The sequence below is a fragment of the Giraffa tippelskirchi genome, chromosome 11 (assembly GCF_054371585.1).
Source record: "Giraffa tippelskirchi isolate mGirTip1 chromosome 11, T2T-mGirTip1v1.2.pri, whole genome shotgun sequence".
NCBI classification, from domain to species: domain Eukaryota; kingdom Metazoa; phylum Chordata; class Mammalia; order Artiodactyla; family Giraffidae; genus Giraffa; species Giraffa tippelskirchi.
Genome location: NC_137285.1, coordinates 120,992,559 through 121,016,370, shown reverse-complemented (window position 1 = coordinate 121,016,370; position 23,812 = coordinate 120,992,559). Strand labels below are relative to the sequence as shown.

The 23,812-nt window shown below is 42.4% G+C and overlaps 1 protein-coding gene across 47 annotated transcripts; it reads left to right on the top strand.

Annotated features, from left to right (window-relative positions):
* The first annotated feature begins 1,944 nt into the window (after window positions 1-1,944).
* Window positions 1,945-23,334, top strand: LOC145525641 (tripartite motif-containing protein 6-like). Of its 47 annotated transcripts, none has more exons than XM_081539135.1 (8): window positions 1,945-2,365; window positions 13,444-13,933; window positions 14,424-14,519; window positions 15,196-15,426; window positions 19,588-19,610; window positions 21,732-21,832; window positions 22,094-22,120; window positions 22,312-23,334. In XM_081539135.1, the coding sequence occupies exons 2-8, from the start codon at window positions 13,511-13,513 to the stop codon at window positions 22,872-22,874; spliced, it is 1,464 nt and encodes a 487-aa protein (XP_081395261.1). In that variant the 5' UTR covers window positions 1,945-2,365; window positions 13,444-13,510; the 3' UTR covers window positions 22,875-23,334. The 47 variants fall into 47 exon arrangements, 31 of the variants coding, with proteins under 31 accessions (XP_081395261.1, XP_081395278.1, XP_081395284.1 ...); XM_081539126.1 differs by lacking the exon at window positions 1,945-2,365 and adding an exon at window positions 2,457-2,527; XM_081539133.1 differs by lacking the exon at window positions 1,945-2,365 and adding an exon at window positions 2,457-2,601.
* The last annotated feature ends 478 nt before the right edge of the window (window positions 23,335-23,812 follow it).

Below are 23,812 nucleotides of genomic sequence, written 5' to 3'. Positions count from 1 at the left end.
CCTGAGCTGGATATCATCCTTCTTTTGAATCTATTCCTTGCTAGATACTGGTCTTCGTTAATATCAAGGCTCTCTTGAACTATCTTTTTGGCTTTTTGCTCTGCTCCTTCAAGATACTTTCCCTGGAAATATGTTTCTTCAGTGGGCTCCTTTGAATATCAGCTCACATTTCTCTTACTCGTATTTTTCGTCTCTTAATTTTACCTTTTCTTCCTAATAGACTTCATTAAGATGTGAGAGTAAAAGATCTGGCTGGACATCTTTATTTACTTATCCTTAATTTCCACCTACACTTTGTCATCAATTTCAGGAAGAGAAAACCAATTATTAACAAATTCATTGTCTTCTACCTATACTCAATAGAATTTAGTTAAGGTATTTTCCTCCTAATTAAAGCAACAATTAGACATTTATTTGGAGAAGGAAATGGCAACCCACTCCAGTATTCTTGCCTAGAGAATCCCGTGGACAGAGGAGCCTGGTGGGCTGCTGTCCATAGGGTCGCACAGAGTCGGACACGACTGAAGCGACTTAGCATGCATGCATGCATTGGAGAAGGAAATGACAACCCACTCCAGTATTCTTGCCTGAAGAATCCCAGGGACGGAGGAGCCTGGTGGGCTGCCGTCTATGGGGTCGCATAGAGTCGGACAGGACTGACGCGACTTAGCCGCAGCAGCAGACATTTATTTTCCCTGGATTTAGGCATTGTCTGTTACCTCCAGACCTCTTCAACCTGATCAGTGCTGCCAGGTGATCTTTTCTTACATAACATTTAGACATTCAGAATATTTTATTCCCAACTACACCCTACCATCTCTCTCTTTCACACACACACATACACACACAAAACTCCTTAATGATTTCCCAACAATGTCAACACAATTCAATGAGGAAAGAACATGTTCCTGAAACAACAAACTATCCACACTCAAAAGAATAAAACAGAACCTCTATCTCACATAGTAAAAATGAACTTAAAATAGATCATAGCTCTAAGTGTAAGAGTTAAATTATAAAATCTTTAGAAAAAAATATAGGAGAAAATCTTCATGACTTTGGGTTAGGCAAAAACTTCATAGAGTTGTACTTTTGCATCAAAAGTACAAGTGACAAAAAAAAAATGGACTTCATCAAAATTAAAAATCTAATCATCAAAGGATGCAATCAAGAAAATGAAAAGACTACCCTTAGAATGGTAGAAGATATTTACAAATCACAGAACTCATAAAGGACTTGTATTTAGAATATATGAAAATCTCAGAAAAAGACAAATAACCCAATTAAAAAAAGGATCAAGGACATGAATAGACATTTCTCAAAAAAGGTACACAGATAGTAAAGTGTATGAAATGATGATAAACACTATTAGTCCTTAGGGAAATGCAAATTAAAATAATGATGAGATAGCACTTGACACAAAGTAAGTTATTATAATAGAAAACAAAACATATAATAACAAGTATACTGGCAAAGATGTGGAGAAACTGGAACCCTTCTTACAAAGCTGGTGGGAATGCAAAATATTACAATCACTTTGGGAAACAGCCCGGAATTTCTTCACAAAAGTAAATACATGATCCAGCAATTCTATTCTTAGGTATATACCCAAGAGAAATAAAAAGCCTATGTTTATAAAGAAAAAACTTGCACAAGAACATTCATAAAACACGTTATTCACAACAGCCAAAAAGTAAAAATAATCCAAATGTCTAAAAACTGATGGATGAACAAAATGTGAAAAACCCATCCAATAGAGTATTATTCAGGCATCAAAGGAACAAAACACTCATACAAGATACAACATGGACAAACCTAGAAAATACAGAGCCCTCTGCTCTTTTATCTGGACACCCCCTTATGTCCAGGCCCTCCTTCCCTAACTGCCTTCCCAGACCAAGTCAGTCTCCTTGGGGCAGAAAGTTTAGCCTTTCTTGTCTTCTCAGAATTGCTGTGCTATTAAACCCCTGCAGTTGAAGTTACTGAAGCCTCAAAAAGCTTACTTGTATTCCTAAGGACCTAAGAAGAAGCATTTACAGTTTCTCAGTTATACCGATTAAAATTAGATACAACGTTTTATCTGTAATACAAGTTCCAATTATATTCGTAATTTTAAATTGATAAACTTTAATGATCTTTTTGCAAAGCACGTCATTATAACGCCAAATTGTTATCTTTCCTTATTCGTATAACTTTATAGATACTTTTATTCAGACATTTTAATTGATATTTTAGTATGGAGTACAGGTATACTCAGTGTTACTAACACTGACACGAGGTCGGAAAGCCAAACGGAAGACAATCTACAAGCACCATCCCTGGCCTTCAGGAGTTGACTGAGGCCTCACAATTTGCGGTTCAACCGGTAAGCGGAACCGCCTTCTTGAAGCTGGATGCGACCCTGGACAAATCAGCAGCATCTCCTCCCCCGGCCCCGCCCCCGCCCCTTTCCCCCTGAGCCTTTCTGCCTCGGTGGCGGCGGCGGCAGCTGTAAATCCTCGGCTCTGATCCAAGTCACAGATTGCAGGTTGGTGAGCGAATCCGTTTTCTGTCCAGCCGCCGCTGTCCCCACTAGTGCTCAGAGTTTGACCCGTCCTACAGGTTGGTTGGGGGTGTTCGCGGGTGGAGGCCGAGTGAGGCAGACCTCTGGAGTTTTGAGAGGACTCAAGTTCAGGAAGGGAGTGAGGAAGAGACACGTTTGGAGCTGGGAGTAGCCTGTGTAAAGGTGGTGATAATGCAACCCTGATTCTGGAAGCTAAAGGATGTCGGGGAGTCACCTCTGAGTTAGAGAATGACGTTAGGGAATAACGGCCGACCTGGGGACTGGCTTGGATCCAGAGGTCAGCACCCCCTCCCCCCATCTCCACTTTCCTGCTCCAGGAAGTGAGCACGGTTTATCCTGCCCCCACCCCCACCTCTCCACCCCCTGAGGCCCTGACTCCTCCCAGAGCGAGTCGGGAGATGAGCTTTCCGGACGCGCTCAGTCGGACCTGCGGGCTGCGTGCAATTTCCCCTTAGCGGGCAGGGCGGCGCCTCGCTGAGCTCAGGAAAAAAGACCTTTTAGTGAGCGTGGTCTGTTCTTCAGAAGCTATTTTAAAAGCCTTTCGTTTGCCCTGACTGTCTGAAGCCTCTACGTGGCCTTCACCCGGAGATGTCTGCCCTCTGTGGCTGGACCACTTACTTGAAGTGACAGGGCGGTAGAAGAAATGGGGTCCCTTCCCTTGTGGAGCTCATGATACAGATAATTTATCTTTATTTCTTTCTCATCCTCACTGCGAATGAGCTCAGCGAGATTAGAGACAACGTTTAATCTGTCCGTGAAGACAGAAATGTGTGGTTAGGAGCATAGGAGCTGCGGCCAGAGTGCCTCGGCTCAGCGTCAGCCTCGGACACTTAGACCCTGCCTGTGTGCTCCCTACCTGTTGCTTGACCTTCAGCTTCTTCCATCTATATAATGGACAGCGTAATATTTACATTCCAGAGTTTTGGTAAGGTTTAAGTGAGGCAGAAGTTTAAACACAGGAGAGTGCCTGAAAAAATCGTAAATACTCTAAAAGTATTAATCAAACTCAACGCCTACCTTAGAAAAGTACGAAATCAAAATTTTGGAAAGAATACCGATTTACTGACCTTTACTCTGAAAGCCGTTTTAATATCGAGTTGTGAGCTTTCATTCTAAAAGATGTTTCAGATCTAAGTATCAGTTCATTCCCTGCCCTTCCCTACCCACCTTCACTCCTTTCCATTTTGCACCCTAAATTGCATTTACCTGGAAAGAAGGCTCCCCTATTTAAGGCAGAGCTTCTGAGGACTTAATGTGCATATGAATCGCCTGAGATCTTATTAAAACGCAAATACTGAATCGGTCTCTCTGAGGCCCAGAAATTCTGGATTCCAGTGAGGCAAGTTAGCAGACCACTTGACCATTTTCTGGAGGCTCCTGCTAAGGTAACTGGTCCCACCCAGTCCTGGATTTGGCTTCTTTCATTTGCTAATTTGGGCTTCCCAGGTGTTGCTAGTGGTGAAGAACCCGCCTGTCAATGCAGGAGAGACATAAGAGCAGATTCGATCCCTGGGTGGGAAAGATCCCCTGGTGGAGGTCATGGCAATCCACTCCATTATTCTTGCCTGGAGAATTCTCACAGACTGAGGAGCCTGGCAAGCTACAGTCCATGGGGTCGCAAAGAGTTGGACCGGACTTTCACTTTCATTTGCTAATTTGATCTTCAGAGCTCTTCCCCTTAGGCTCTGGTATCTGCGCTCACACAGCAGGACTCATTTCTCTGCCACCCACACTGCTCTTGAGACATAGGACTCTGTGGGCTTTTCTTGTGTCATTTGGGCTGCATTGAGCAGTAGCCATTGGTGAAGGGCCTAATGGGATGTGGGGAGGGCTCACTCAAACCCTTTATAACTGAATGTTAGCTAAGTCTGTTTTCTTCCTTTCCCCAGCTTCAACTTCATGACAAGAGACATCAACTCTTACATAATCTTTTCTATTCCAGAATCTTACTCAGCCTTGAATATCTCAAGTAGAGCATTAGATGGAAAAGTTATATAGAATTATAGGGCCACATATATAATTTAAATTTTTCTATTAGCCTCATTAAAACAGAAGAAACTGATTTTAATATATTTAACTTCCTGCTCCCAAAATATATTTAGACATTGTAATCAATATTTAAAAATCCATTAATGAAATGTTTTAGATTATTTTTTCTTACCAAATCTTTGAAGTCCGGTGTGTATTTTATACTTAAAACATCTCATTTCCAATTAGCCACATCTCAAGTGCTCAGTAGCCACATGTGGCTACCATGCTTGACAACACGTTTCTAACTTGTGCTCAGAAGATCAGAAAATTAAGCCTCAGTTTTTCTCATTGCATTTCTTCTATTTTTTGTTAGCTCTACTGAGTTGTCATTTACATTTAATAAGATAGCAATTTTAAGCCTACAGTTCCATCAGGTTTGACCATATATAGTTGTCCAAGCAACACAGTCATGATAGATATGGGGGATTTCCATCAACCTCCAAATTTTTTTTGTGTTCCTTTGTAATTCATCCCCTTCTGACAGCCCCGGGCACTGTTATCCACTAGTCTGTTCTCAAATAGTAGAGTTTTTTTTGTCGTTTTTAGGATTTCATATAAATGAAATCATATAGCACCTTATCCTTGCTGTCTCGTTTCTTTCATTTTGCATAATTCTTTTGAGATTTATTTTGTTGTATATATTAGTACATCCATTTTATTGTTTGGTAATATGCACTGAGGTCATGGTTTCAGCTCACTAGATCCCTAGCAATGCCTTGTACTCACCTTACTTATCTCACAGATTGTTTTCTTGGTCTGGGGCACTTTCTCAGGCTCTTTCTTCTGTAAGGTCTTGTTACTGGCAGGCAACTTGATATTTTTTTAATTCTAATTTTTAACACCCTCAAGAGGGGAAAATTGATGTCAATTACAGGACCTGTCACCAGATTCAATGGGTCCATCACTTGGGGTGCATAGCCAATGGACCACCAACTACTGATTAAAGTAGAAATGTTTCTTACTTGTGACAAGTAAGGAGACAGGGAGAAGCTCTCAAAAACTGTCTTTCTGAACAGCTGGATCAGGGAAATTTTGTGTCTGGGGTGCATGGCTATTCATGAAATGGCAGGCTTGATCTTCCATGTAGAAGATGGCAAGCAAACAGGTGCTTGGTTGTTTGCTCACACTGTGGTTATCTTGTTGATTGGAATGCACTGTAACCTTTGTGAAACATCTGGTATTTGGAACTGTTTGCAACATAATGGTTAGTTTCTGCAAAACAATGCATACCTTGGTTTAATTCCATCAGTTTCCTGCTGCTGCCTAGCTAACAGATTTTGTTTTCTTAAATTTTGCCCACACTGAGCATGTTGTACAACAGTGTACATCCACCTTTGCTGTGGGCCAGTCAAGAAACATTATGGAATTATATCTGTTCTCAGTCACCCTGTGGCCTACCTTGTACATGAGAGTCACAGCTGGAATCAGAGGTAGTATACCTTCAAGTAGGCAGTGCCTTTGTCAGCTGGCTCTTTGGTGACCCAAACTAGACTCCTAGGCCCATTCCTGTATAAGCAAGTGGAACATGTGGTTTCCAATGAGTGATTCAATGCTGGAACACTATAAATACATAATTTTAAATGTCTTTAAAATTATGAGATTTAAGACAACAGTGATATAATTTAATGACTGAAAACTTTCAAGAATGAGAAGATATTTTTCAATGAGGACATCTATATTAATTAAGCACAGACAAAAAATAAAGTTAGGGTCAGTTCCAAAGTATCTTGAGTTGTCTCATCAGAGAAGCTACTAGCTTCCCTAACTAACCCTTATGTGAGGCACGGAAAAAAGACTGGGCCAGGTCCAGCTTTCTCACCTTGTCCTTAAATGCCATCTTATTAAATCTTGTAATGACTTGAGATAGTGGATTTTTCCCCCTAGGTCCAAAAGTAGGAGGAATATATAAAAGGGGTGAGAAAGTGATGCGTTCATCCTTGTAACAAATATTTATATAGAGCTATCCATTCATCAGATTTTGCTGTATCCCTGTTCCTGGTAAAAATATCAAAGAGGTTCTTTTCATCATGGTAATAGGGCAGAGCACTAAAGGATTGGCAAGCAATGGTGATATAAATGTAGTAACAACCAGTTTTTACTGAGACTCTTCTATACAGGCTCAGGTAATTTATGACAAGTGTGCTATAAGGGAGGACTTGTCATCAGCAATTCACAAAACCACATCTCAGATCAGGAATTACCCCAGTGTTCCAGAACCAGAGACAGACAAATTGAGGATTCAGAGCTGCATCTATGTTACCCCAGTTGGCATTACCTTCTCTTCTCATCTCATGCTGTCAGGGAAAGGGAAGCATGAAGTCCCAGGGATGTGCTGTGAGGAATGAAGCAGAGCAGGGCTGGAGAAGGAGCCTGCAGATAGCTTAGGAAGTGCTGTAGGATGCTTTCAAACATCAGAAGAAGGGAACTATGCTGCTGAATCAGGACAGCTGAAAAATGAGACAAGCACCAGTCAGGAGTGGGTAGAAACAAGCTAAGCCACTTTGTGATCTGAGTGCCTTTGCAGGAGGGGTGGGGGGTGCATAAAAGAAACATTCTCTTCTTTTAAGGACCAGACAACAACTGAGGTTTGGATTTGCATAAAACTGGATTATAACCTTTGCTTCATCAGTTATTCATTCCAAGACCTTTGATAATTGAATAGCTTTTTAAGAAGTTCACTTTTCACATTTGTAAAAAAACAAAAACGTGTTGTTACATTTATCTGATTGCGTTATTATGGGCTTAGGTTATATAACTCCTGTAAAAAGTTCAGCCATTGCCTCTCACATAAAAAGCAATCAGAAAATGGTCTCTATGATTATTTTTTGTCTTCCACTGTCCCTTGCAACAAATAACTTCATGTGTACATACTTGCTTGCATTAATGATGATTGTCTTTGCTATGTGTTCAAAAGAGGATGTGTTTCCTGCTCAAAGTCTGAGTGGTACACTTCCTTGTACAGGATTTATTTCAACTATCCCTATCTCCCCATATCAACTACAGCACTGTGCTTGACTCTTAGGTCTTTTCCCATAGCTGCCTTGTGTAAAGCTGTGCAGTTAGGAGAGCTCTGAACCAGAAGTCACAAGATAGCGTCTCTTTTTTGTCCTGTCATATAATTTTTTTAAATTGAGATACAGTTCATATACCATAAAATTTACCCTTTCAAGGTATACCAGTAAGGTGTTTTTTTTTTTAATCACAAAGGTGTTCACTAGCACCACTGTCTTAATTCCAGAATATTTTCATCACCCCCCAAAGTGACTCCAAACACATTAGTAGTCATTCTCTATTCTCCATCCCACCAACTCTTGGCAACCACTAATCTACTTTATGTGTCTGTAGATTTGCCTACTCCAGGTTATTTTTAAATTTTATTTATTTATACAGCACTGGGTCTTCATTGCTTTTGCGTGGGCTTTCTCTAGTTGCAGCAAATGAGGGTTACTCTTCGTTTTGGTGTGCAGGCTTCTCATTGTGGTGACTTCTCTTGTTGTGGAGCACAGGCTCTTAGGTACATCGGCTTTGGTAGTTGCAGCATACAAGCTCAGTTGTGGCATGTGATCTCTAGCGCACGGGCTCAATAATTGTGGCACATGGACTTTGCTCCACTGCATGTATAATCTTCTTGGACCACGGATTGAACCTGTGTCTCCTGCATTGTCAGGTGAATTCTTATCTACTGTGCCACCAAGGAAGTCCTAGACATTGCTTATAAAAGGAGTTATATAATATGTGATTTTTGTATCTGGTTTTACTCACTTAGCATGTTTTCACAGCTCATCCATGTTATTAAAGGCATCAATTCTTCATTCCTCTTTTTCCTCCATTTTTATCCTTTTCTCCTATTCAGTTCAGTTCACTTCAGTTGCTCAGTCATGTCCGACTCTGCGACCCCATGAATTGCAGCACGCCAGGCCTCCCTGTCCATCACCAACTCCCGGAGTTAACCCAAACCCATGTCCATCGAGTCAGTGATGCCATCCAACCATCTCATCCTCTGTAGTCCCCTTCTCCTCCTGCTCCCAATCCTACCCAGCATTAGGTTCTTTTCCAGTGAGTCAACTCTTCACATGAGGTGGCCAAATTATTGGAGTTTCAGCATCAACATCAGTCCTTCCAATGAACACCCAGGACTGATCTCCTTTAGGATGGATTGATTGGATCTCCTTGCAGTCCAAGGGACTCTCAAGAGTCTTCTCCAACACCACAGTTCAAAAGCATCAATTCTGCAGCGCTCAGCTTTCTTCACCGTCCAACTCTCACATCCATACATGACCACTGGAAAAACCATAGCCTTGACTAGACGGACTTTTGTTGGCAAAGTAATGTCTCTGCTTTTAAATATGCTATCTAGGTTGGCCATAACATTCCTTCCAAGGAGTAAGCGTGTTTTAATTTCATGGCTGCAATCACCATCAGCAGTGATTTTGGAGCCCCCAAAAATAAAGTCTGACACTGTTTCCACTGTTTCCCCATCTATTTCCCATGAAGTGATGGGACCAGATGCCATGATCTTAGTTTTCTGAACGTTGAGCTTTAAGCCAACTTTTTCCCTCTCCTCTTTCACTTTCATCAAGAGGCTCTTGAGTTCTTCTTCGCTTTCTGCCATAAGGGTGGTGTCATCTGCATATCTGAGGTTATTGATATTTCTCCCGGCAATCTTGATTCCAGCTTGTGTTTCTTCCAGCCCAGCGTTTCTCATGATGTACTCTGCATCTAAGTTAAATAAGCAAGGTGACAATATACAGCCTTGACATACTCCTTTCCCTATTTGGAACCAGTCTGTTGTTCCATGTCCAGTTCTAACTGTTGCTTCCTGACCTGCATACAGGTTTCTCAAGAGACAGGTCAGATGGTCTGGTATTCCCATCTCTTTCAGAATTTTCCACAGTTTATTGTGATCCACACAGTCAAAGGCTTTGGCATAGTCAATAAAGCAGAAATAGATGTTTTTCTGGAACTCTCTTGCTTTTCTGATGATCCAGCAGATATTGGCAATTTGATCTGTGGTTCCTCTGCCTTTTCTAAAACCAGCTTGAACATCTGGAAGTTCACGGTTCACGTATTGCTGAAGCCTGGCTTGGAGAATTTGGAGCATTACTTTACTAGCATGTGAGATGAGTGCAATTGTGCGGTAGTTTGAGCATTCTTTGGCATTGCCTTTCTTTGGGATTGCAACGAAAACTGACCTTTTCCAGTTCTGTGGCCACTGCTGAGTTTTCCAAATTTGCTGGCATATCGAGTGCAGCACTTTCACAGCATCATCTTTCAGGATTTGAAATAGCTCAACTGGAATTCCATCACCTCCACTAGCTTTGTTCGTAGTGATGCTTTCTAAGGCCCGCTTGACTTCACATTCCAGGATGTCTGGCTCTAGGTGAGTGACCACACCATTGTGATTATCTGGGTCGTGAAGATCTTTTTTGTACAGTTCTTCTGTGTCTTCTTGCCACCTCTTCTTAATATCTTCTGCTTCTCTTAGGTCCATACCATTTCTGTCCTTTATCGAGCCTATCTTTGCATGAAATGTTCCTTTGGTATCTCTAATTTTCTTGAAGAGATCTCTAGTCTTTCCCAATCTGTTGTTTTCCTCTATTTCTTTGCATTGATTGCTGAGGAAGGCTTTCTTATCTCTCCTTGCTATTCTTTGGAACTCTGCATTCAGATGGGAATATCTTTCCTTTTCTTCTTTGCTTTTCGCTTCTCTTCTCTTCCCAGCTATCTGTAAGGCCTCCTCAGACAGCCATTTTGCTTTTTTTGCATTTGTTTTCCATGGGAATTGTCTTGATCCCTGTCTCCTGTGCAATGTCACGAACCTCTGTCCATAGTTCATCAGGCACTCTATCTATCAGATCTAGTCCCTTAAATCTATTTGTCACTTCTACTGTATACTCATAAGGGATTTGATCTAGGTCATACCTGAATGGACTAGTGGTTTTCCCTACTTTCTTCAATTTAAGTCTGAATTTGGCAATAAGCAGTTCATGATCTGAGCCAGTCTGCTCCCGGTCTTGTTTTTGCTGACTGTATAGAGCTTCTCCATCTTTGGCTGCAAAGAATATAATCAGTCTGATTTCGGTGTTGACCATCTGGTGATGTCCACGTGTAGACTCTTCTCTTGTGTTGTTGGAAGAGGGTGTTTGCTATTACCAGTGTGTTCTCTTGGCAAAACTCTATTAGCCTTTGCCCTGCTTCATTCTGTACTCCAAGGTGAAATTTGCCTGTTATGCCAGGTGTTTCCTGATTTCCTACTTTTACATTCCAGTCCCCTATAATGAAAAGGACATTTTTTTTGGGTGTTAGTTCTAGAAGGTCTTGTAGGTCTTCATAGAACCGTTCAACTTCAGCTTCTTCGCCGTTACTGGTCAGGGCATAGACTTGGATTACTGTGATATTGAATGATTTGCCTTGGAAACGAACAGAGATCATTCTATCGTTTTTGAGATTGCATCCAAGTACTGCCTTTCGGACTCTCTTGTTGACCACGATGGCTACTCCATTTCTTCTAAGGGATTCTTGCCCACAGTAGTAGATATAATGGTCACCTGAGTTAAATTCACCCATTCCAGTCCATCTTAGTTCGCTGATTCCTAGAATGTCGATGTCCACTCTTGCCATCTCCTGTTTGACCACTTCCAATTTACCTTGATTCATGGACCTAACATTCCAGGTTCCTATGCAATATTGCTCTTTACAGCATTGGACTTTGCGTCTATCACCAGCCACAGCCACATCCACAGCTGGGTATTGTTTTTGCTTTGGCTCCATCCCATCATTCTTTCTGGAGTTATTTCTCCACTGAGCTCCAGTAGCATATTGGGCAACTACTGACCTGGGGAGTTCATCTTTCAGTGTCCTATCTTTTTGCCTTTTCACACTGTTCATGGGATTCTCAAGGCAAGAATACTGAAGTGGTTTGCCATGCCCTTCTCCAGTGGACCACATTCTGTCAGACCTCTCCATCATGACCCATCCGTCTTGGGTGGCCCCACACGGCATGGCTTACTTTCGTTGAGATAGACAAGGCTCTGAAATACTTTCCCCAAATGCTATAAGACCTCTTTGTCCCAAACACCCCACCTGCATACTTCTGCCTAGGTCTGCTCTCAGTGAATTATCCTATCCCTAGAGCATATGCGACTTCAACTGCCCACCTGTCTCTTCCTCTCTCATTCACATGGACCCCTTAAGTCTCCTGCTAGAGTTTTGGACAGGCCTGGTAAAGTCTCGTCCCCAAAGCACCAGGTCTATGCCAGACTTTGAGCACCCATAAGACCATCTTTGCAGTCTATGGGGTTGCAAAGAGTTGGACACAACTGAGCAACTGAACTGAACTGAACACTATCTTTCCTGGAGAAGGAAATGGCAATCCACTCCAGTATTCTTGCCTGGAGAATTCCATGGACAGAAGAGCCTGGCAGGCTACAGTCCATGGGGTCACAAAGAGTCGGACATAACTAAGCACTAACACACACACACCACCATCTTTGGCATTAAAGTTACAAAATTGAGGATGGAGCTTTGAACTCTGGACATGAGAAGTGTTTCTGGGTCTGTGATTTATAAGCTGTATGATTTTTATAAAGTCACTTACTTTCTCTGTTTATCAAAAGGCCAAAAATAATTTATTCATAGTTTTCCTATGAGGGATAAAGCAGGGGAATGTGGTTTTGAAATCACAACTGGTTATAAAAATGTTGGTTGTAAAAATATGACATCACCCTGTTGTGATCATTGTCATTTCTTTGGGTTTTTCTGGGAAAGTGACCGTGAGAGGTGAGAGGGCTCTGTGTAAAGCTCTGTTAGAAGGTGGTTGTGTCTTCCCAATAAATGATAACATTTGAATTTGGAGATTAGAACCTGGAGAGCTGTGCCAGCATGATGGCAAACAAAGGTGAAGAAGCTGACGAGAAGGATCTAAGCATCTATGGAGAGATGAGGAGGTTCTAGTTTTCTTCATCAAAAGTTGAGGACCTGTGTGTCAGGCACTGAACTCATTCAGTAATAAACAAAACAGTCTCTGATCTCATGGAGCTTATATTCCAGTGGGAGGATTCAGACAGTTAAAGATGCGTATTGTTGTTTAGTTGCTTAGTCATGTCTGATTCTTTGTGACCCCGTGAACTGTAACCCACCTCCTCTGTCCATGGGATTTCCAGGCAAGAACACTAAAGGGGATTGCTATTTCCTTCTCCAGGGGATCTTCCTGACCCAGGGATCGAACTTGCATCTCTTGAATTGGCAGGCAGGTTCTTTACCACTGAGCCACCAGGGAATCCCCCCAAAAGAAATGTATTAGGTGGTAATAAAAAGAAAAATCAAGCCATTGAGTATATGGAGAGTGATGATGTGGGTGGCTGTGCCTTAGCTAGGCTTGACAGAGGAAACCCTTCTGGTAAGGAAAGATGTAGGGAGAGAGTTGAAGGAAGTCAGAGAGTCAGGTGGATACCAGGTTGAAGGGGCTTCCTTGCAGTAGGAACAGCAAGTGCAAACATCCTGAGGCAACAGCATGTTCTGGTGCTTTAAACATTGAGGATGTCTGTTGGTGGGCTGAGAAAAGGTTAAACAGATTGTGACTCACCCAAGGCCACTTCTCTCCAGGATCTCATTGTCCTTTTATCCAGTGAGTAAAAGGAAATTGTCTTATTGCTATAATGAGGACCTCATTGCTATAATGAGGGTGCAAATTGATGTCTAATGTGAGGCAGGGGCAAAGAACATGTTTGAAGTTAGAATGAGAAGTTCCCATTACCGCAGTGCTTGACATCTTTATCCAGAACAGTCAGTCTCCCTTTGTCTCCCTCATTTCTTACCCTGAACTCTTTTTTGTTTGCCCATCTGCCCAGGATTCTAAACGCAAGAAGCACCTTAGAAGTCAGGGCTGGGCAGGCAGAGGCCAGGAAAGTGGCTACAATGACTTCAGCAGTCCTGGTGGACATCCAAGATGAAGTGACTTGCCCCATCTGCCTGGAGCTCCTGACTGAACCCCTGAGCATAGACTGTGGACACAGCTTCTGCCAAGCCTGCATCACTGCAAACAACAAGGAGTCCATGCCTGGCCAAGAGGGGCAGAGCAGGTGTCCCGTGTGCCAGACCAGCTACTGGCTTGGAAACCTGCGGCCCAATCGGCACCTGGCCAACATAGCCGAGAGGCTCAGGGAGGTGGTGTTGGGCTCAGGGAAGCAGCTGAAGGTGATTCTTTGTGCGCACCATGGAGAGAAACTCCAGCTTTTCTGTGAGGAGGATGGGAAGCTCATTTGCTGGCTTTGCGAGCGGTCTCAGGATCACCGTGGTCACCACACGTTCCTCATGGAGGAGATAGCCCAGGAGTACCAGGTGGGAGCCCAGGTGGAGGGAAAACAGGCAGGAACAGACTGCCTGGTAGATTTTAACTTTTCTTTATGCTCTAATCTCATTACTTTGTAGTCCTCCCATTTACCTAGAGGGTGAACCTAGAAAAAGCCCTTCTGACCAAGAGCAGAAACTGTCTCTTTCTTGCTTACCACAATTGGCTCTGCATAAGTAGAGACTGCTGCTGAAGGCCAGCAGGGGGCTAGACAGGTTGAGTGCAGGGGATATATTGGCAGTGAGAGTAAAGAACTTAAAGTGATTCATGGTCAGGTGGTTCCCCCGCAGAAAAGAGAATGTGCCTATTCTCACTGGTTTCCATCCCTTGTTTGTAAAAGATAACTTTGACCTTCTCAGTTTTTCATTCCAGGGCAGGCATCTCCTGAGGGCAGCATAATCTCTCCCCCTATTCATTCCATGTCTCAGCACTGAGACAGTTTGACACTTGACCCTACTTGACTTGATGTGTTTCTTCCAGGAGAAGTTCCAGGAGTCTCTGAAGAAGCTGAGGCAAGAGCAGCAGGAAGCCGAGAAATTAACAGCTGTTATCAGAGAGAAGAGGACATCCTGGAAGGTAAGAGATTCTTCTGAAGGTGCCCTGGAGAAGAAATCAAGCCAGGGCATGGGAGCTGAGGGCAAAGGAGACCCGGTTTTGTCTGTTCCCCAGTTTGGCTAGATAAGCTTTCCTTTGCCCAGTTCTTCACTGCAAGCCTTCCAAGCAAGGGTATTGTTCTTGGTGCAGAGTAAGAGGGCAAGAAGGGGGAATAGAAATGAACATATCAAAGGGAATCTCGGTTTCTGAAGATAATCATTTGGGAAAATAACCATAGTCATTGGCAGCCCTTAATTAAGGATTCTGGACCTTGTTCCATAGTTTCAAAAGTTGGAAAAATAGGTTAGGCATAGGCCAGTCATTCCTATATCGATATTAAAAACTGGAAGAGGAGGCTGATGCCAAGTCCTGACAGGCCAGGGAGGGTGTTTAGAATCTGAACCACCCCCAGGAATCAAAATCTCTATCTTAGAAGCCTAGATAAGGCAGCCTGGGACCAGTAGTCTGAGAAGAGCTGAAGGGAGAGCAGGAGGAAAGAGCAGGTTCTGCAGGTCCTACTCCCCCATTTGCTCCTCCAACCCAGTGAGACCTTCCAGGAAAACAGTGCTGAGCCTGCCTCCCCTACGCCTCCACCCCTTATACAGGAGACCCTCAGCTCAGCAGACTAGCAGCCTCTTTCTTTTCCATGTTCCTTAAGAATCAGATGGAACCTGAGAGACACAGGATCCAGAAACAGTTTGATCAGTTGAGGAGCATCCTGGACAAAGAGGAGCAGCGACAGCTAAAGAAGCTGGAGGAGGAGGAGAGGAGGGGGCTGAACATCATAGCAGAAGCTGAGGTTGAGCTGGTTCAGCAGAGCCAGTCCCTGAGAGAGCTCATCTCAGACCTGGAGCGCCGCTGTCAGGGGTCAGCAACAGAGCTCCTGCAGGTAAGAATGGGAAAGGGGCCCGTGATTTGAGTCAAGACCAAGAGAAAATAACTTTCCTTCCCTTCTGATGTGGGACTCCTATCCTGGTGGAGGAAAGAAAAAAATTTCCTTTGATCATATAGTGCCTCTTCGCTATTAGACAGCTCAAGGTTTATCCATGGATAAAGCACAGGGTAATTAAAAGTACAAATGATAAGGGATTGTCTCATTTTTATTTCCTATGTATAAAGGATAGTCCCAAAGTTCATTTAATACGTGTCAAAGATCTTGTATAGTGAGTGATATTTTATAGCATCATTTCTCAGTCTTGGTACTATTGACCTCTGATGCTGTGTTGGGATTGGTCAGGTTCCTTTCACCTGGATTAGTCACAGGCATACACAACCAAACTCAAGTACTCTAGAGATTTTTTGTGTAATCACCAGCCCTTCTTTGCTGTGATTCTCTTCTGTAGGACAGAATCATTGAACATGTTGTAATAGAAGTTCAAACAGAGCTTTTGAGGTACAAAGAAAGAACGCTGGTCTCTGTGTATATAGACTGGGAGGGTGCAAGCTGTCAAATACAGATATCTGATAGAGAGATTTGAACTGAGATGGAAATCTGAGTGGCTGTTTCTTCATAGAGTGAATAGTGTGACTGTTAAGTTGAAGCAGGATGTACCTTGAGACATTCTGAAACCTTCAGGCTGTTCCTTATTTTCTGTTTGGTTTCTTGCTTTCCTCTTGCTGTCTTTCCTAGTGGAATAATCATTTCTTTACTTATTCTTGGTCCCTAGTATTGGGGTCAGTTCAGTTCAGTTCAGGCGCTCAGTCGTGTCCGACTCTGTGACCCCAGCACGCCGGCCTCCCTGTCCATCGCCAACTTCCCGACATTACTCAAACTCATGTCCATTGAGTCGGTGATGCCTTCCAACCATGTCATCCTCTGTCGTCCCCTTCTTCTCCTGCCTTCAATCTTTTCCAGCATCAGGGATCAGGGTCTTTTTAAATGAATCAGTTCTTCACATCAGGTGGCCAAGTATTAGAGTTTCAGCTTCAGCATAAGTCCTTCCAATGATTATTCAGGACTGATTTCCTTTAGGATGGACTGGTTGGATCTCCTTGCAATCCAAGGGACTCTCAAGAGTCTTCTCAAGAGTCTTCTCCAGCACCACAGTTCAAAAGCATCAATTCTTCGGCACTCAGCTTTCTTTATAGTCCAGCTCTCACATCCACACATGACTACTGGAAAAACCATAGCTTTGACTAGACGGACCTTTGTTGGCAAAGTAATGTCTCTGCTTTTTAACATGCTGTCTAGGTTGGTCATAACTTTTCTTCCAAGGAAAGTTTCTTCTTAAGTTTCTTCTTAATTTCATGGCTGCAATCACCATCTGCAGTGATTTTGGAGCCCCCAAAAATAAAGTCTGACACTGTTTGCACTGTTTCCCCATCTATTTGCCATGAAGTGATGGGACCAGGTGCCATGATCTTAGTTTTCTGAATGTTGAGTTTTAAGCCAACTTTTTCACTCTCTTCTTTCACTCTTATCAAGAGGCTCTTTAGTTCTTCTTCGCTTTCTGCCATAACGGTGGTGTCATATGCATATCTGAGGTTATTGATATTTCTCCCAGCAATCTTGATTCCAGCTTGTACTTCATCCAGCCCAGTGTTTCTCATGATGTACTCTGCATCTAAGTTAAATAAGCAGGGTGACAATATACAGCCTTGACGTACTTCTTTCCCTATTTGGAACCAGTCTGTTGTTCCATGTCCAGATCTAACTGTTGCTTCCTGACCTGCCTACAGATTTCTCAAGAGGGAGATCAGGTGGTCTGGTATTCCCATCTCTTTCAGATTTTTCCGCAGTTTGTTGTGGTCCACACAGTCAAAGGCTTTGGCATAGTCAATAAAGCAGAAGTAGATGTTCTTCTAGAACTCTATTGCTTTTTCAATGATCCAGCGGGTGTTGGCAATTTGATCTGTGGTTCCTCTGCCTATTCTAAATCCATCTTGAACATCTGGAATTTCATGGTTCACGTACTGTTGAAACCTGGCTTGGAGAATTTTGAGTATTACTTTACTAGCATGTGAGATGAGTGCAATTGTGCGGTAGTTTGAGCATTCTTTGCCTTTGCCTTTCTTTGGGATTGGAATGAAAACTGACCTTTTCCAGTCCTATGGCCACTGCTGAGTTTTCCAAATTTGCTGGCATATTGAGTGCAGCACTTTCACAGCATCATCTTTTAGAATTTGAAATAACTCAGCTGGAATTCGATCACCTCCACTAGCTCTGTTCGTATTGAGATCATGGGGTAGTTTGTATTGGGGTCATGGGGTCATGGGGTAGTTATTTTCCACCTCTTGGAGCTTTTCCTCATTCACTGCTTCTGGTTTCATGTCTTTAGCTTATTCTTCTTGCTTTTTTCTTCATCTTTGATGTTGGGTTGCCCTAATACTTGCTTCTAACCCCACTTATTCTAATCCCTTTACAAGTGTCCTCAAACTGGAATCATTGCTTCATAAGTACAAATGGATAATCAGTTTGTTTAATAGTTAGTTGAGGCACCTGCTCGACTCTTGTACCCAGAACACCCAATGGTCATTTTAACTAGAGTGTTATCTTAGTCAATTTTCGCAGAACTTGCCCATCACAGACAAGTGCTCCTTCTCTTTTCCATATCTGTTTAACATCGTTGCCCATGAAGATTTGACAGCTGGATATACGCCTGCAGCTTTCAAGTTTTAAAATGTGAACCCTGAGAATAAAGCTAAGCTAAGAGCAAGAGGCATGGAGTGGCACCCTGACTTGATCATTTGAGTGTCTTATTATAAGTATGCCTTAAGATTAATACAGTCTTGGGACTCCCCTGGTAGTCCAGTGGTTAAGACTCCATGCTTCCACTGCAGGGGATGCAGGTTCAATCTCTGGTCAAGAAACTTAAGATCCTACATGCAGTGTGATATGGCCAAAAAAAAAATTGTTACAAACCTGAATCTACATCTGCCACTTTACATATTCAAGCCGGTTTGAGTTGTGTTTTTACAAGATACAACCAAAAATAGCTCCACTACTATGAAAATAGTTATTCTTGTATTGCACAGATCAGACCATTGGCCTTTTCTTCTACTGAATTGAAGTGTATAGAGCAGAAGTTAGGAAGATCAATTAAGAGGCCATGAGATAATTCTACTCAAATGAATCAGGCAGTGGTAGTGATGATAGTAAAGAGCAATGGCTAAAAGAAGTTAAGGGTGTGAAATGGACTACTTTGGTCTAAGATGGGATGTTGAAGTGACTATCAGTTTTTAGGACAGTACTTTGTCTACATTTGGTGACTGAATGCTGATGTCATTGAAAAAGATGGAAAGTAACAGAGGAGACTTTATGGTTGCAGAAAAAGTAAGTTTTCTTTCAGGCATCTTGAAATTGTGGTTCCTGTGGCTTACGTTGTTGTTTTAGTCGTTAAGTCGTGTCTGGCTCTTTGTGACCCCATGAACTTTAGCCTGCCAGGCTTCTCTGTCTATGGGATTTCCCAGGCAGGAATACTGGAATGGGTTGCCATTTCCTTCCCCAGGGGATCTTCCTGACCCAGGGGATTGAACCCACACCTCCTGCATTGGCAGGTAGATTCTTTACCACTGAGTCATTAGGGAAGCCTGTGACTCATGTACTGGGGTGTATAAAAGAAATGTGAGCATCATCAACAGTTGTGTGTCTTGAAATCAAGAAAAATACAAAGTCAGCAAGGCAACATAGAGGGTTAGTGGAGGTGGGATTTGAGAAACAGCCGCATTTAAGGTCTTGTGTCCTCAGCAACCGGGATGTAAGCATCTAGATCACAGAAATTAGGACTTAATCATGTAAGAGCATCTAGGACCAGGCATAGTGCCTGGCAAATAATAGATGATGTACATATATAACATCACACACATACACACACAGTTATAAAAATCAATGCACTATGGCATGAGTTGAATCATTTCCTGATATGCCTGGATAGGGCCTCAGGGAGAATCTGCTTTAAGTTCTTACCTCTACTTTGTGGCCTCCATATTAGATCATCTCTGTCCCCAACATATCATGGGGTGGTGAAGGTGGGATGATAGACATGGATGTGGCTGTAGTAGAGGACAAGGTCTATTACTCCTTCTCTTAACCTTTCTCTTTCTTTTCTAGGATGTGAGTGATGTTGCGAAAAGGTATGTGTAGAACATGAGGTGGTTCTCTTGGGTTGATGAAAGATTCCTATACCCTGTTAGGAAGAGTGGGATGTTCCTACAGTAGAGTTATCTTGCAGTCAATGAGAAAGGAAAAAAAGTCACCAGGCAGGGACGATTTAGGAATGTGGTGTCTTGAATTGCTTATCATGAGAATTTGGGGTCCTCCAGAATAAAGGGAATGGGTTGGTTTCTATGTTAGGAGAAATCGGGTTGTGGTAGTTCACAAATTGAGGACGGCGGTGTCCTTAATCAAGGATTACAGTATCACTGATTCACCTTGTACCTTGTGATAGAACAAACCTCTGTATACCTGCTTCCAGCCCTGATTCCAGTACTTTATAGCTACCTGAAAATACACAGCGATTTTCTTTGCCCATATACTTTATTAGAGGGAAATTTCCCATTTGCATTTTTTTTTTCAGGGTTCAGGAATCAGCTCTAGGGACCTCTACTTAAATTTCCCTTTCTCTCTTAGCTTTGAAACAGTCCATACCTTGCTACCAAGTTTTCCTTAGACTACCATTTTTTTTAGTTACAGTAAAAACATAGACCGAGGTCTTGAAAATAGTGGCTTTGTCCCTGGAACAAAAACATATTCTGTATCACATACTCTAGAATTTCATTCTTCAAGGTGACCCCTAAAGTTGCCCACATACCTGGTACCTTGAGGCTCCTACAGACAAGTGACCTGTGGAGCCTGTTGTCTCTTTGGAGTTTTCACTCTCAGTCTGGAGGTGAGGACATCTCCTTTCTCCAACTGAGGTAACATTCCCAGAGACTAAGGGGCTGTTCTAAAGGTCTTTCTCCCTAGGCATCTGTAAGACATTAAGACCTAAACCACAGACTCATCAGAGGGAACCCTTCATCTGATAACTCTGAAAGCCCCATAGCAGGTCCTGATGTCCTGCCTGTCCACACAGATACCTGTAGACTCTCTAAGAAGTCACTGATGTTTTCAATATTTTGTGTCTTTTTTAGAGGTAGCAAAAATTTCCCAGCCATTATTTTATTTAATATTATACAGTCTCTGGGCTTCCCAAGTGGCTCAAGAGGTAAAGAATATGTCTGCCAATGCAGGAGATGTGGGTTCAATCCCTGGGTCAGGAAGGTCCCCTGGAGGAGGAAATAGCAACCCACTCCAGTATTCTTGCCTGGAGAATCCCATGGACAGAGTAGCCTGGCAGGCTACAGTCCATGAGGTTGCAAAGAGTCGGACACGACTTAATGACTTAGCATGCATACAATCTCTAGGATGCAGACAAAGAAGGGAAAATTGTTGTATTTCACGAAACAAAACAACAAATCAAACAAAGAAACTAAAACGAGGCTTTGAGGGATAAATCCTATCAACTTTTTAAAAAATTGTTGTATAGTTGATTCAAAAGAGTATATTAGTTTAAGGTGTACCGCATAGTGAGTCAATATTTTTATACATTATACTCCATTTAAAGTTATTATAGAATATTGGCCATATTCCCCATTCTGTACAAAAGATACGTGCACCCCAGTATTCATTGCAGCACTATTTACAACCGCCAAGATGAAGACGCATCCTAAGTGTTCATCAACAGTTGACTGAATAAAAAAGATGTGGTGTAGATATTAATAGATAGATAAAGATACAGAGACAGATATAGATACTATTCTTGTGACTGTGCTCAGTCATGTCCAACTCTGTGCAACCCCATGGACTGTAGCCCGCCAGGCTCCTCTGTCCATGGGATTCTCCAGGCAAGAATACTGGAGCAGGTTGCCATGCCCTCCTCCAGGGGATCTTTCCAACCCAGGAAGCAAACCTGTGTTTGATGCATCTCCTGCATTGGCAGGCTGATTCTTTACTACTAGTGCCACCTGGGAAACCCAGATGTAGGTACTACACAGTCATAAAAAAAAGCGTGAAAATCTTATCAACATGTACACATATGGTGAGAAGCTAGTTTTTAGTCCAGGTCTTCTGGCTCCTATGCCAGAGCTCTTTGCAGAATGATGCTAATTTTCTTTAGGAAAGAATGTTGAAGTTCACCAGTGGGCCTGGGACACAGGAGTTAGAGGCACCCAAGTTTAGCAGTGTTGGAGTTTTGTAATGTCTTTTCTCTCTAGGAGTGAGTTCTGGACCCTTAGGAAGCCAGAGGCTCTCCCCACCAAGCTGAAGAGTATGTTTCGAGCTCCAGATCTGAAAAAGATGCTGCGAGTGTTTAGAGGTGAGGAGTTTCAGGGAACAGAGTTTGGATGGGGGATTGTGGTAGTGGTAGGAAATGAGAAGGATGGAGGGCGTGGTTGGTATTTGGGAACAGTGGCAGAGGGAGCAACACAATATGCTGAGGAAGATGCGATTCATACTTAAAAGGGGAGTGAAGTGGCCAGTTCACAACCGTAGAGAATTCCCTGAACAAACCTCACCCAGGTAAGGGAGAGACAGCAGACCTGAGACTGCTGATGTGATTGACTCTTTGTCGTTACAGAGCTGACAGATGTCCAGAGCTACTGGGGTAAGTAGAAACTGTGGCCTCTTTAAGCTTATCCTCCCCACTCATAGCCACACACACTCTCAGATATGAGGTGTCGCTCTTCCCCCCACCACCCAGCTCCATTTCCTCCCACTCATAACCTGTGTTTCCTCTTCTCAGAGTCATAAGACCATGTACCCATCCTCTGCTGATGCTGTACTTTTCTCCCACAGTGGATGTGACCCTGAATCCACACACGGCTAATTTAAATCTTGTCCTGGCTAAGAACCGGAGGCAGGTGCGATTTGTGGGCGCTCAGCTGTCCGGGTCTCATCTGGAAGAGCATTATGGCAGTGGTGTCCTGGGCTCTCAGCACTTCTCCTCAGGGAAGCATTACTGGGAAGTAGATGTGGCCAAGAAAACTGACTGGATCCTGGGAGTGTGCAGTGATTCAATGGGACCTGCTTTCTCTTTCAACCAGTTTGCAAGCAATCGGAATGTTTACTCCCGATACCAGCCTCAAAGTGGGTACTGGGTGATTGGATTACATCACAAGCATGAATACAGAGCCTATGAGGAATCGTCCAGTTCCCTGCTCTTATCCATGACAGTGCCCCCTCGCCGAGTTGGTGTGTTCTTAGACTATGATGCTGGCACAGTCTCCTTTTACAATGTCACCAACCATGGCTTCCCCATCTACACCTTCTCTAAGTATTACTTTCCTACAACCCTTTGTCCGTATTTTAATCCTTGCAACTGTGTGTCCCCAATGACTCTGCGTCGCCCAAGCTCTTAAACTTTCTGAGTTTATACCCTGTACTGCAAGTCTCTTCTGCATCTCAGTTTATCCTTTCTTACCTTCATTTTCCTGTGTTCTCACTTCTCTCCTGTTGACTGTTTGGTGAAGATTGTTCTTTGTTGATGCAGTATTAGGAAATACGGTTCTATTTGTTGTCCATTTATGTACTGAATGGAAAATTGAGTTTCAACATATATTGTGTCTATAATTACTGAGATGATTACATGTCATTTTTATTCTGTTACTGAGTATATTGATTTGTTTTCGTTTTTAAAACCAACACAAATTTCTGGAATAAACCACTACTATAATTCATAGGCAATACTGGATTTGTTTTTGCTCATATGTTGTTTAGATTTTGTTTTCATCTCTGTTTATGAAATAAATTGCCCTGTAACTTTATATTCCTGTAACATTGTTGTCAGCTTTTATAAAATGCAATATATGAGCAAAGAAATTGCTTGGTTTTTTGTGTAAGTATAGATCGAATTGAGTGCTAAAATCCATTGAGTGTTTTTTTGTGTAAGTATATAGGATTGAGTGCTAAAACGTTAATTTTGGTGGTTTTAAATTCAATTTAAAGGAAGGTTCTAACTTCAATTTTCACTACAAACTTCATGGATTTTAAAAATCTAAGGTACTAATTGAAAAATTTTTTTAAATTACTCTAAATGCATTGAAATAAAAACAGGGGAGAAGAGGAAAATGACCAATCCAATACAGATTTTTCTGCCAGGTTGTGGGGAAAATGTAAAGAGAAGATAATCAATATAAAGCACTTTTAGGAAGAGAATGATTTCTTCTAGTTTCTCCAAATCGCCTTTTCTTTATGTTCATGAACAGCTTGTGAATAAGTGCCTTTGGTAGATAGGTGCTGTATGCTTTTTGAGCCAACTATAAAATTATGATGAGGTGGCTGTGAGGATGGAAACAAA